Source organism: Equus asinus, chromosome 2 (genome assembly GCF_041296235.1).
Source record: "Equus asinus isolate D_3611 breed Donkey chromosome 2, EquAss-T2T_v2, whole genome shotgun sequence".
In the NCBI taxonomy this organism is placed as follows: Eukaryota; Metazoa; Chordata; class Mammalia; order Perissodactyla; family Equidae; genus Equus; species Equus asinus.
Window position 1 is genome coordinate 128,863,671 of NC_091791.1, and position 12,560 is coordinate 128,876,230.

The 12,560-nt window shown below is 42.6% G+C and overlaps 1 protein-coding gene across 5 annotated transcripts in view; it reads right to left on the minus strand.

Annotated features, from left to right (window-relative positions):
* THSD4 (thrombospondin type 1 domain containing 4) overlaps positions 1 to 12,560 on the minus strand; it is a 546,849-nt gene that overhangs the window by 294,683 nt on the left and 239,606 nt on the right. For all 5 annotated transcript variants that reach the window (XM_070498910.1, XM_044764622.2, XM_070498902.1 and 2 more), the window contains one exon: positions 873 to 1,009. In XM_070498910.1, coding sequence (XP_070355011.1) covers positions 873 to 1,009 — 137 coding nt within the window. The remainder of the gene's footprint in view (positions 1 to 872; positions 1,010 to 12,560) is intronic.

Below are 12,560 nucleotides of genomic sequence, written 5' to 3' on the forward strand. Positions count from 1 at the left end.
AGCTCTAACACTACACATTGTGGCGATTTACATTCGAAGTATAACAGGAACTTTCAGATGTGATAGCCAAGACCTCTTCCTTGGATGAAACTCAGTCCTGCCAGCTGTTCAGTGTTAATTAAGACAGAATCTTAGTCTGGGCTCCAAAGAGTCATTTACCTGCTAGAGTCTCAGCTCCACTGTTACATTCACAGATGAAAGGAGGGTGGTGGCCCAGGCCCAAATTAATGTGGTAATGGAATCCGTGCCATCTCATCGAAGATGACTATTTTCAACTAAATGCCTCTTTCTGTCAAAGGTTAGCATCCCACAAGGATTCTCTTAAGCCCAGAATGTTTGTGAATGCAGGGCGGGGTGTTCCTGGAACAGACTTCAGAAGTCCAAGGAGGCTGCAAGCTCTTCCTGTTTAAAGAACAACTTCTGCTATAAAAGGCACCAGACAACTTTCATTTGGAAGCCTGCCCCATCTGGTGGGAGGCACGATAAAATACGCCATGCTCTTAAAATGCCACCCTCACGACGCCAACCGTTTCTTGCCTGATCTGGCAGTGCCCTTTGCATAACCTCCACTTCAGAGGTAAGGAAGGAGCTCCAGACCCAAGGAGGAAAGATCGCTGTGTCCCTTCTGAAGCACGTGATGTAAACATAAACCACTTGACTGACGTGCCAGAGGGAGGCACGGCGACTTCCCAAGATCAAAAGCACAGAGTGGACAAAGCTGCCCTGTCTTCGCCCACTTCTCCCAGAGCTCACGGTTCAAGGGGGACCACGGACTGGGGGTAGCAGGTCACAGCCCGGCAAGCAATAGATTCACAGTCACAGATAGAACACCCAAGAATCCACTCCAGATAGCCAAGCCCAGGGGTACTTACCTTGCACTGCCCAGACACGCAGATGGCCGTGCCGTTCTGGTCGCAGGGGGTACCATCAATGACCTTCTCAGCTTGCCGTACGTAGAAGCGGTAGCCCATTGCCTGGCAGTTCAATTCACACTTCCGATTGCCCTTTACTAGCCACAAAAAAAAGTCAATCAGCATCTTTTTCTTCTTGTACTTTTTATTGAAATAAAGTTCACATAACATAAAATTAACCATTTTAAGCAAAGAGTACGATTCAGTGGTTTTTAGTACATTCACAATGTTGTACAACCATTACCACTAACTAATTCCAGAACGTTTCCATCACCCGAATAAGAAACCCTGGGCCTGTTAGCTGTCACTTCCAATTCCTTCCTCCCTCCAGACCTTAGCAGCTACCAATCCATTTTCTGTCTCTATAGATTTGCCTAGATGTTTCATAATCACACACTTTTTAAAACTGCATGAAAGTTATTCGCTCTCTCCAGATCTGATGGTAGAAGGAGGAAGCTGTATCCTCATCTGCTGGCACAGAGGAGAGATTTGATGCTGAGTGACTATTACAAAGGAACTCTTAAAGAATCTCACAATGCAAATAATAGAGTCTACCCTTAGACATCCTCCTATGCTTTGCCAGAGTCAAAATTATATTTTATATATCAGCAATCACAGTGAGTACACAACTTTTATGTTCTGCTTTTTTTTTTTTTTACTTAAAATCTACACAGTTACATCATCTTTATGCCCTTTTCAGTGGCTGCCGTTTCCTGTAATAATTCCTGCATCATGAGATATTTAAGTGATTTCCCCATCACCTCAGGTTGAAGTCCAAAGTCCTATGCAAGGGATCAAACATCTTTCAAGAGATGAACTTCACCTACTTTTATAGTCTCATTTCCTATTGTTCGTCCTTACATCCACATTCTATACCCAATTAAGCACTTCCTCTGTTCAGCCATTGCTCAGGTGGTCCTTCTGTCTTTCCTTCACTTGGCTAGCACCCATTTGTACTTCTGTTTTAGTTCCCAGGTCACCTCCTCTGGGAAGCCCTCCAGGATCTTGATGTCACCTATATATCCACCCATCACAGGGCAATCTGGCCTCTTCCACTACAGGATTCATCAAGCTTCATGGAAGCATGGTCTTGAAGGACCACAGGGTATGACTGTCTGATTCACTTTTGGATCCCCAGCACCTAGTACAGAGCTGTGCACACAGCAAATGGTTAACAAATCCCTGAAGAATAAAAGGAGGGAGGGATAAATGAATATTAGCCCTTTTCTTTTTTTTTTTTTTTGCCTTTCTCTCCCCTCTCCACATGAGATGTATTCCCCTACCTCAGAGTCTTTCTCTATATTTCTATCACTTCACACAGAGCCTGGCATACAGTTGGTGCTCAATAAATGCTAAATTAATTATTGCTACAACTAATATCTTCAGAGCAATTTAGTTGCCTCCAAAATATGAATGAGAAAAATTTTCAGGCAAGATATATTTCCATACCCAAAAGAGAGAGACAAGCCAAGTACACGTTTTTTTTTTTTTTAACTGCTTTTGGAGACAAGACTAATGCTATGCTCAGCCATGGACAATGTGTTCCAGGGTCATGCCTTTGTCTGAAAATCTGATTACTGGATTGGATAATACTGACTTTTTCCTACACAACACAATCTATCATATTTTCCCTAGTGCGGCTGCCTGACTGTCATAGCCATGAACTTCCTTCCACTCCAAGGCCATTGAAAACCGCTAACAGGAAACAACGTGTGGCCTCTGGGACCACACAGTTTACAGAAGATTGAATCTTCTATGTCCTCTGAGCTCTATCTTAAAGTCAAGAGACTTGGTTTCCTACCTTGGCTTCCCAAAAGATCTAAGAGGTGAGCTTGGAAAAATCCCAGAAGACCAAAGATGGAAGAACCTTTGGGAATCATCTAAAACCAAACCATCATTTTATAGATTAAAGACAACACCACAACCACAACAGGCCTAAGAAAGGAAGCAAAAAGTTAGAGGTTAACTTAGCCTCCTACAACTTGCTTTCCCATGTCATCTATCCAGAATCTGTTTCCTCTCTTCCCAGCTCCCCACTTTCTGAAGTGCGAGCAGGAACTCTCCAGGTGCACTGCATTTTCAGTAATAAAGTGTCTCCAAGGCAGCTGCACCTGGGGCCAGGGCTTTGAGCTCTCACTTCTCTTGGCTTCCCCCCGACTCCCTCTCTCCTTTGGGATACTATCTTTGGCAGCCACAATTTTATTTCTCTTGCAACCACACGATAGAAGAACATCCTGAGAACCAAAAACATGGCTAAATGAGGTAATTATGGCAGAATCTCCAAATGGCTGCATGAAAATAGCCCAGAGGAATGGCCGAAGTCTGGGCTCCTCCTTCCTGTGGCCCAAACCAGCCACTAGGTCTGACTGTCTGCCTGTGTGGCTCAGAAAGCATCCCTGCCTTTTCACACTTGCAACAAGGAACAAGGGAGATCCTTGGAGGTATCTGAAACCTGCAGACAAGTGACCACCTAACAAAATTGCCTAGAATCCTGCTGCCTTAGCAAGACTCAACCTAGTGCTCCTCATAAAATTACATGGGGACTGGGCTGGCCCCGTGGCCGAGTGGTTAAGTGCGTGCGCTCCGCTGCAGGCGGCCCAGTGTTTTGTTGGTTCCAATCCTGGGCGCGGACATGGCACTGCTCATCAAGCCACACTGAGGCAGCGTCCCACATGCCACAACTAGAAGGACCCACAACGAAGAATATACAACTATGTACCGGGGGGCTTTGGGGAGAAAAAGGAAAAAATTTTAAAAATCTAAAAAAAATTACATGAGGACTGATTTCTCTAGGCCCTGCATATACTCCTGAAGCATTTTAAAAGTCTACATAAAAATACATTTGCAGGGCTTCAGTTTAAGGTTTTTCCATGCATAGTGACTTCATCCTCCCTCCTTTTTTTTCTTTAAATAGAATTACAGTTCTGATGCCAAGAGTTCCTTCCCTAAGCAAATTTTGTCACGGTTTTATCAATGCAGGGAGAGAGGGAAAACAGAAGAGTGGCCATGAGCTGGGAGTGATGGGACAAGAGCAAAGGGCTACATCCTTCTCCTCCCTGCTTATCTCCCTCTTATCTCTCCCTCTCTCTCTTTGTTCTCATTTGCCTCCTGCATGTCCACCCCACCTCCAAAGGGAACACCTTTACGTTCCACACAGGAGGTAGTGATTCTCAGAGTGGTCCTGGGACCAGAAGCATCAGCATCACCTGGGAACTTGTTGAAAATGCAGATTCTTGGGCCTCACCTCTGGCTCCTAAACCAGAAACTCAAATACATGTTAAATATTTGTATCATTCATTGAACTCTGGTTCCTTGGAAAACCCGTTGATGTAGGAGTTAAGACATTTTTAAGAGATAAGGGACAAAGAAGATAGAAAAGGAGTTAACAGTGAAACAATTTTGGAAGGTGGGATGCAGAAGGACCCATGGAAATGACTTAGCAGACCCAAGAAAACTGATCCTAAGCAGGAATTGAAGCAACAAAGCTACCTAGTATTGTAGTGCCTCCAAAAGGTAACTTTGGAAATAGGGGAGAAAGCAGGCCTAAAAACAGAAAAATTATCTGTAAGGGTGTTTAAGAAGTAGTTAGAAGTTCCACTTTCCAGAATGGTTAGCTAAAACTCTTTGAAAATTGACTCCTTCATAAAAGCAATGAGAATACTGGCAAAAGACAGTTGGATTGGCTATACTAGTAACAGAAAAAATAGACTTTAATACAAAAATTGTTACTAGAGACAAATAAGAGCATTTTATAATGATAAAAGGGTCAATCCATCAGGAAGACAACATGGAGCCCCAAAATACATGAAGTTAAAATCTGACAGAATTGAAAGGAGAAACAGACAACTCAACAATAATAGTTTGAAACGTTGATACCCACTTTCAATAATGGATAGAACTAGACAAAAGATCGACAAGGATATGGAAGACTTGAACAATACTATAAGCCAAGTAGACCTAACAGATACCTATAGAACGTTCCACCTAACAACAGCAGAATACACATTCTTGCCAAGTGCACATGAAACATTCTCCAGGAGGGAACAAATGTTAGGTCATAAAACAGCCTTAAAAAATTTTAAAGGATTGAAATCATACAAAGTATGATTTATGGTCAATTGATTTTTGACAAGAGTACCAAGACAACACAACAGAGAAAGAATAGTCTTTGTGTAACAAATGTTCTTGGGACAACTTTGCATATCTACATGCAAAAGAATGAAGCTGGACCCCTACCTGACACAATATATAAAACTTAACTCAAAATGCATCAAGCTCAATATAAGAGCTAAAACTATAAAATTCTTAGAAGAAAACAGGCATAAATCTTAATGATCTTGGATTCATCAATGGTTTCTTAGATAACAGGATATCAAAAGCACAGGTGACAAAAGAAAATATAGATAAATTGGACTTCATCACAGAACTCCATTGAGAAAATGAAATGACAACCCATGGAAAGTGACAAAAGTTTTGCAAATCACATATCATATAAGGGATTTGTATACAGAACCTATAAAGAACTTTTATAATTCAATAATAAGAAGATAATCCAATTAAAAACTGGACAAAGTATTTGATTAGACATTTCTCCAAAGAAGATATACAAATGGCTATTAAGCACATGAAAAGATGCTTAATATCATTAGTCATCAGGGAAATACAAATCAAAACCACAATGAGATACAATACACACACTAGGATGGCTAAAATAAAAAGACAATAAGAGGTGTTGGCAAGGATGTAGAGAAATCATAACCCTCGCACAATGCTGAGAGGATTGTAAAATGGAACAGCTTCCTTGGAATACATTTGGCAGCTCCTCAGAATGCTAAACATAGAGTTATCATATGACTCAGCAATTCCACTTCTAGGTATACACCTATGAGAAATGAAAACATATGTCTTCACAAAAACTTGTTCATGAATATTCATAGCAGCATTATTCATAATAGCTAAAAAGTGGAAACAATCGAAATGTCCCTCAACTGATGAGTGGATAAACAAAATGTGGTCTATCCACACATGGAGTATTATTTGACAATAGAAAGGAATGAAGTACCAATATACGCTACAACGGATGAACCTTGAAAACATTATGCCACGTGAAAAACGCCAGTCACAAAAGGTCACACACTGTATAATTACATTTATATGAAATGTCCAGAATAGGCAAATCTATAGAGGAAGAAAGTAGATTAGTGGTAGCTAGGGGCTAGAGGGAGAAAAGAATGTGGAGCGACTGTTATGTCATCAACGGATGAACCTTGAAAACATTATGCCACGTGAAAAACGCCAGTCACAAAAGGTCACACACTGTATAATTACATTTATATGAAATGTCCAGAATAGGCAAATCTATAGAGGAAGAAAGTAGATTAGTGGTAGCTAGGGGCTAGAGGGAGAAAAGAATGTGGAGCGACTGTTATGGGTATGGACTTTCTTCTTGGGAAGACGACAATGTTCTGAAATTACACAGTGATGATGGTTGCACAACTCTCTAAATGCATTAAATTATACTATTTAAAGTAGTGGCTTTGGGGCTGGCCTGGTGGCACAGCAGTTAAGTGCACACATTCCACTTTGGTGGCCCGGGGTTCACCGGTTTGGATCCCGGTTGCAGACATAGCACCGCTTGGCACGCCATGCTGTGGTAGGTGTCCTACATATAAAGTAGAGGAAGATGGCCATGGATGTGAGCTCAGGGCCAGTCTTCCTCAGCAAAAAGAGGAGGATTGGCAGCAGTTACTCAGGGTTAATCTTCTTCAAATAAATAAATAAATTAGTGGCTTTTATGATATGTGAATTTTATCTCAGTAAAGCTGGGGTTTCTTCGGGTTTTTTTTTTTTGAGGAATATTAACCCTGAGCTAACTGCTGCCAATCCTCCTCTTTTTGCTGAGGAAGACTGGCCCTGAGCTAACATCTGTGCCCATCTTCCTCTACTTTCTATGTGGGACACCCACCACAGCATGGCTTGCCAAGCAGTGCCATGTCTGCAACTGGGATCCAAACCGACGAACCCTGGGCTGCCAAAGTAGAACATGTGCACTTAACCGCTGTGCCACCAGGCCAGCCCCCAAAGCTGTTATTTTTTAAAAAGAAGCAGCAGGAACCACCCCAATGGCACAGTGGTTAAATTCGCGCACTCCACTTCGGTGGCTTGGGGTTCGCGGGTTCAGATCCTGGTAACGGACCTGCACACCACTCATCAAGCCATGCTGTGGGGGTGTCCCACATACAAAACAGAGGAATATTGTCACGATGTTACCTCAGCAACAATCTTCCTCAGGCAAAAAGAAGACGATTGGCAACAGATGTTAGCTCAGGGCCAATCTTCCTCACCAAAAAAAAAAAAAAAACAGAGCAGCAGCAATTAGCTTCCTAAATCCCCAGGAAATTATCAAAGAAATAACTCAAAAAAATAAATTTCTGTTTCCAGATTCAAGGAGACTACCAAGTGCCCAGGACAATGGTGTTCGGGTGGGATTTGATTTTACCCTACTTATAATTAATGTTAGCCTGTTACTGTTTCACGGATACAGACAGAAGATACAAGACTCTGAGTCAGACAAAGGACTTTTTACTCATGGAAGAGCAAGCAGCACAAGCATCAGCATGTTTGCCAGTTCCCCTTGGCCCCAAGTCCCAGAGGGGCAATGTGTAGGAGCCCAGATGGATCCTGCACATGCAGCTGAAGAACACTGAGCTGGAGGAACCCACTGCTTTTATGGGAAGCAATCAGGAGCCCTTTCTTCGTCTTGGATGGAGATGTAGCTCACCCTCCAAGGTTGCTCACTATAAACACAACCTTGAGAAATAACCTGGTTTTAGGGGGCAGGGCCTTGCATACTTGGCATACTTCACAGAGACCTGTAGGAGCATAAGAGACTCATGGAAAAGTGTCTCCCAGAGCATGGATAATAATGAACCACACAAGGCTGTGAAATTTCAAGACACTTGGGACAAAGAAAAGAGAACACAGCCTACCAGAGAGGAAACAAACAAATAAATAAAATGGTATTGAATTTCTCAACAACAACTTTGAAAGCTAGAAGGTAAGTGAGCAATGCCTCATAATTTTTGAGGGAAAGTAATTTCTAGAATTCTATATCTAGTCAAGTTATCAATTCTTAAGAAAAAAATAAAGGCATTTTCAGAAATTCAATTCTCGCACAATTTACTCTCACGTACCCTATTAGAGGACATATGCTACCACATGAAGGAATAAACCAAGAAAACAGAAGGTGTGGGACCCAGGAAATAGAAGATCTAACCCAGCAAAGAGAATGCCTAGGACTAGAGTGAAGGGTTATCCTGATAAGACAGATGTGCAATAGGGAGAGACTATGGCAGGTCAGAAGGCTCCAGGAGAGATTTCTTCAAGAAAATGAAAAAGATAAGATACCAAGTAAATGTTAAGATATTGAGATATCAAATTATCCAAAGATTTGCTCAGTTTAGAAGAGCTTGGGGTTGCATTAGTCTGAAGAACATAAAAAAATAGACAAACTAAAAACAAAAAAGTATTCATTAGCACCATAGAACAAAATATTTCAGGAAAAGCAAAGTAATCATAGTATATGGACTGGAAACTACAGTGTGATACCCAGATTATCTACCATGACCCCCTCAATCCAAATCAGAATTCCCCGGGCAGCTGGGAGTGTTGCTTGCTGGGAGCTCACAGATATGTCTTTCTGGAACTCGCCCTCAGCCTAAGGGAACCACCTCACCTAAGATTAAACCTCCTCCACAGGAAAGCCCTCATCCAATGACTGGTCCAGGTGATTGTACAAAGGCCCACCCTGTCTCAATTTTGGGTAACTCTGCAGGGTAATCCCAGCTCAGAGCATAGCAATCCTGCCTCTCACACCCCTCACAGGTGTTGTTCCAGGGTCTCTCCCCAGTAAATACTAGGCACAAATCTCTGCCTCAGCATCAGCATCCTGGAGATCTGACCTAAGCTAGTGCTCTATATGGCTCAACTGTGAAGAGCATGCACATGGTCATACTGTAAGCAATGGTTATTAATCTAACCAAAATTACAACATAATTACATTGGGAGGCTGTGGAATGGGAAGTGTGCATATGCACGTGTGGAGAGGTGGACGGAGAGGATGATGAAAGATGGAGACATCCTCATCTTCAACAGAAAATATCTGAAACTGAAAAATCTAGAAGTAACAATGTAGCATTATTTAAGGATAAGATGGTAATATCGAAAGAACAGCTAAAATAGTTGGGGAGGAAGAAATATTAGAGAAGGAGTAAAGTTTGTAGAGCTTGTTGAGTGTAAGATATATACATGCATAACTCAGAATAATAAGAAACTATTTTTAAAAAGAATGCAAAAAATAACCTCAACAACTCAGGTTCTGAAAAATGGAATCCTTCTGCACAGCCTCTATCAATGGTAGGTCCCTCCCATCTGTTCAAAATTAACGCAAAACTGTAAAATTCCTTGCCATCTTTTTAGGGACTCTACACAAGTGGAAGAACAAAATGTTGCTTTCTAGGAAAGCAAAATGTTGCTGAAGTATCGCGGTTCTAGGTTTTAGGTAGCTCTGCTATCACTTAGGTTTGCACTAGCTCTTAGTAAGCAAGGGAGGCTCCCCAAAGTGGCAGGAAACGAGGTTCAAGCTTTTCCCACAATGGCACATTCTCTCGCCCTCATTTAAATAGGGAGAAAATTTCAGGTAAGAAAAGAGGGGAGATTCTGTGAATAAATATGTGAGGCTATTCCTGGAGAATGGATAACATCTGTGCCGAGTTTTGGATCCATTCAAACTTCACAAGTTCACTCCAAGTTTAGCACCCAAGCCCTCATTTCCCAGGCTCAAATTCCATTTTTTTGGTAGAATATATGATATCCCTGTTCAAGAAAAGCAGCCTCGTAAACGCAGCTCATAAAACTCAGCCGTGGCGGGGTGCTCACCCAACACATGCTGATGAGTGAAGTGTAAACGAATTAGAAACATGTGGATGCAATGTCTTAAGCGTGTATGCAGTGTTTAAACAAAATAAAAAGGGGTTTGCTCCCAGCCCCAGCAATGGGCACGGAGGCTGCAGCATTCAGTTGGGGTGAATAACCCAGAGGCAGACCTCCACGGACTGCATTATCTGTGCGGCCTTCCTCCTGTTTATGACAAAGGATCTGCCTGCCCTTGGACTCCAAATTCTGCCCTAGACGCGGATGATTACTATTTAAACTGCTTTCCCCCAGACTGCATTTTCCAGCACAAAGTTATGGAAAATAAGATGAGGAGAATGCTTCTGAGAGCCCAGACTCTTCCCTGGAATTAAAAAACTGTTCTGAAAAAGTCAGAAGAGAAGATGGGCGAGACTGTATATTCTTAGCTTTTCCTGTTCTGAAAAGGAAATTGTTTGGGGCACATTCCACTATTAAAACTTAAATGCACAAGCATACAGCTTATCAATTGTGTAATATCCCTAACCTTCTATCCCACATTTCTGACTACGTGCTTTAAAAGTCCACATGCAATGCCCTACTAAATCTTATTTAACTGACAGTCTTAACAGGGTTGGAGATCTGCATTAGAAACAGTAAACAAAAATGTCTTTTTTAAATTCTGAAAAGACATCGGTTCAGTGTTCCACAGATGTTAAATTCCTTTTAGCCTCACTCTCACTGAAACAGAGTTCTAGCTGGTAACACTAATGCAGTGGTTCTCAAACTTTAGTGTACTCAGAATCCCCTGGAAACCTTGTTAGAATGCAGATTGATGGACCCCACCCTTACAGTTTCTGATTCATTAGGTCTGGGGTGGAGCCCCAGAATCTGCATTTCTAACAAGTTCCCCAGCAATGCTAATGCTGCTAGTCCAGGAACTGCTTTGAGAACCACTGCTCTAATTGGTGCTGTTGAACGAGAATGGAGAAAGGAGACCTACCTAGCAACCAAACCACTACTGGGAATACAGTGCCAAAGCTGACATACAGAATAATGTTTGGCTAACTAAATAAAAGGTTACAGTTTTATACATGCAAGCCAGCCACTCAAGACTGCAATCATCAAGAAAATTTGCAAGGAGGAAGTTCCTTTCTGAGTTGTCAGGCATGGTCCACAATGTGCAGAAAAGAAAACAGAGAAGGAAAAGGAACTTCTCTTTCCTTAGCATCTGCATTTGGATTTTGCTGCCTAACCTACTGCCACCTTTGATAATTTTTACTATGTCTATTGTTTATTGAGCACTTACTATATGCCAGACTATCAGCTAATCCTCACCTATGAAGGATGAGGACACTGAGGCTCAGGCAATTGTAGTGCCTTGCTCATGACTGCCTAGTTGCTAAGTGGTAGAGCTCAGCTTGGAGCCCAGCCCTGTGGGACTCCACTGCCCTTGTGCTGTCACTACACCACCACCCTCCTGTCCTGTGCTGGAACCCAAATCAACTCCAAACAGAGCTTCCCATGGCTGTGCTGCCACAAGGATATACCTGTACACCACCTACCCCGAAGCCACTTACTCGAGGCCAGGGTATCTACCCAGCCCCATCATGCTTGGATCTCTTGGGTACCTGGGGACTCCGTGTCTCCCCCAGGGCAGCCAGCTAAAGGAAGCCCGTTTCCTGCCTCTCTGCAATGGCCCCAGAGAATGGCCTCAGTTTCTGTTCTGGATTCCTAAGGCTGAGCCCCTATCACCTACCCAATTCGCTGAGCTACTCCCATCAGTTTCATGACATCTGAGCAGAGCTGGTGCTGGACAAGAGAGCTGGCTGGCAACCTCTCCCTCTACTCCCACTGTGATATTGTGATATAATGAGAAATATATTTGTTTTCTGTCCTCAGTTCCTGGTACAGAGCTTCTAATAAACTTGTAATTTCCTGAGTGATAGGGATGAGAGGAGCATCTTTTGTTATTCATAACAAGCCCCTTCCAAACAAACCTGAGTTTATGCTAATGAGTTGACTCTTAGTGGGCCCCTATATAGGTTCAGGATGGGGGCTGGTCACCAGAAAAAACAAGCATGATTAGAAAATTGGAACTTTCAGCGTTATCCCCTTACCTCTGGGGAACAGGGTGGGGAGGGTAGAGGGCCTGGAGATCAGGTTAATCACCAATAGCCAATGATTTAATCAATCATGCATATATCATGGAACCACCATGAAAACTCTAAACAATGGGGTTCAGAAAGCTTTAGAGTTGGTGAACATATGCACGTGCTGGGAGGCTGGCATGCCCAGAGAAGGCAGAGAAGCTCTGTGCCATTCCCCCATACCTTGCCCTATGTATCTCTTCCATCTGGATGTTCTTGAGTTGTACCTTTTATAATAAAGTGGTAATATTAAGTAAACTGTTTTCCTAAGTTCTATGAGGCATTCTAGCAAATTATCGACCCTGAAGAGGAGGTCATGGGAATCTCCTATTTGCAGCAAGTTGGACAGAAGTGTGGTAACTTGGGGACCCACTACTTGCAATTGGTGTCCGAAGCAGGGGGCAGTCTTGCGGGACTGAGCCCTTAACCTGTGGGGTCTGCACTAACTCCAGGTGGTTAGCATCAAAATTAAACTGTAGGACACCCAGGTGGTGTTTGCAGAGAACTAGAGAATTGCTGGGTGTAGAAAACTTATATGTTTGGTGTCAGAGTGTTGTGAGCAGAAATAGAACTTAGTACTCGCCTTCTC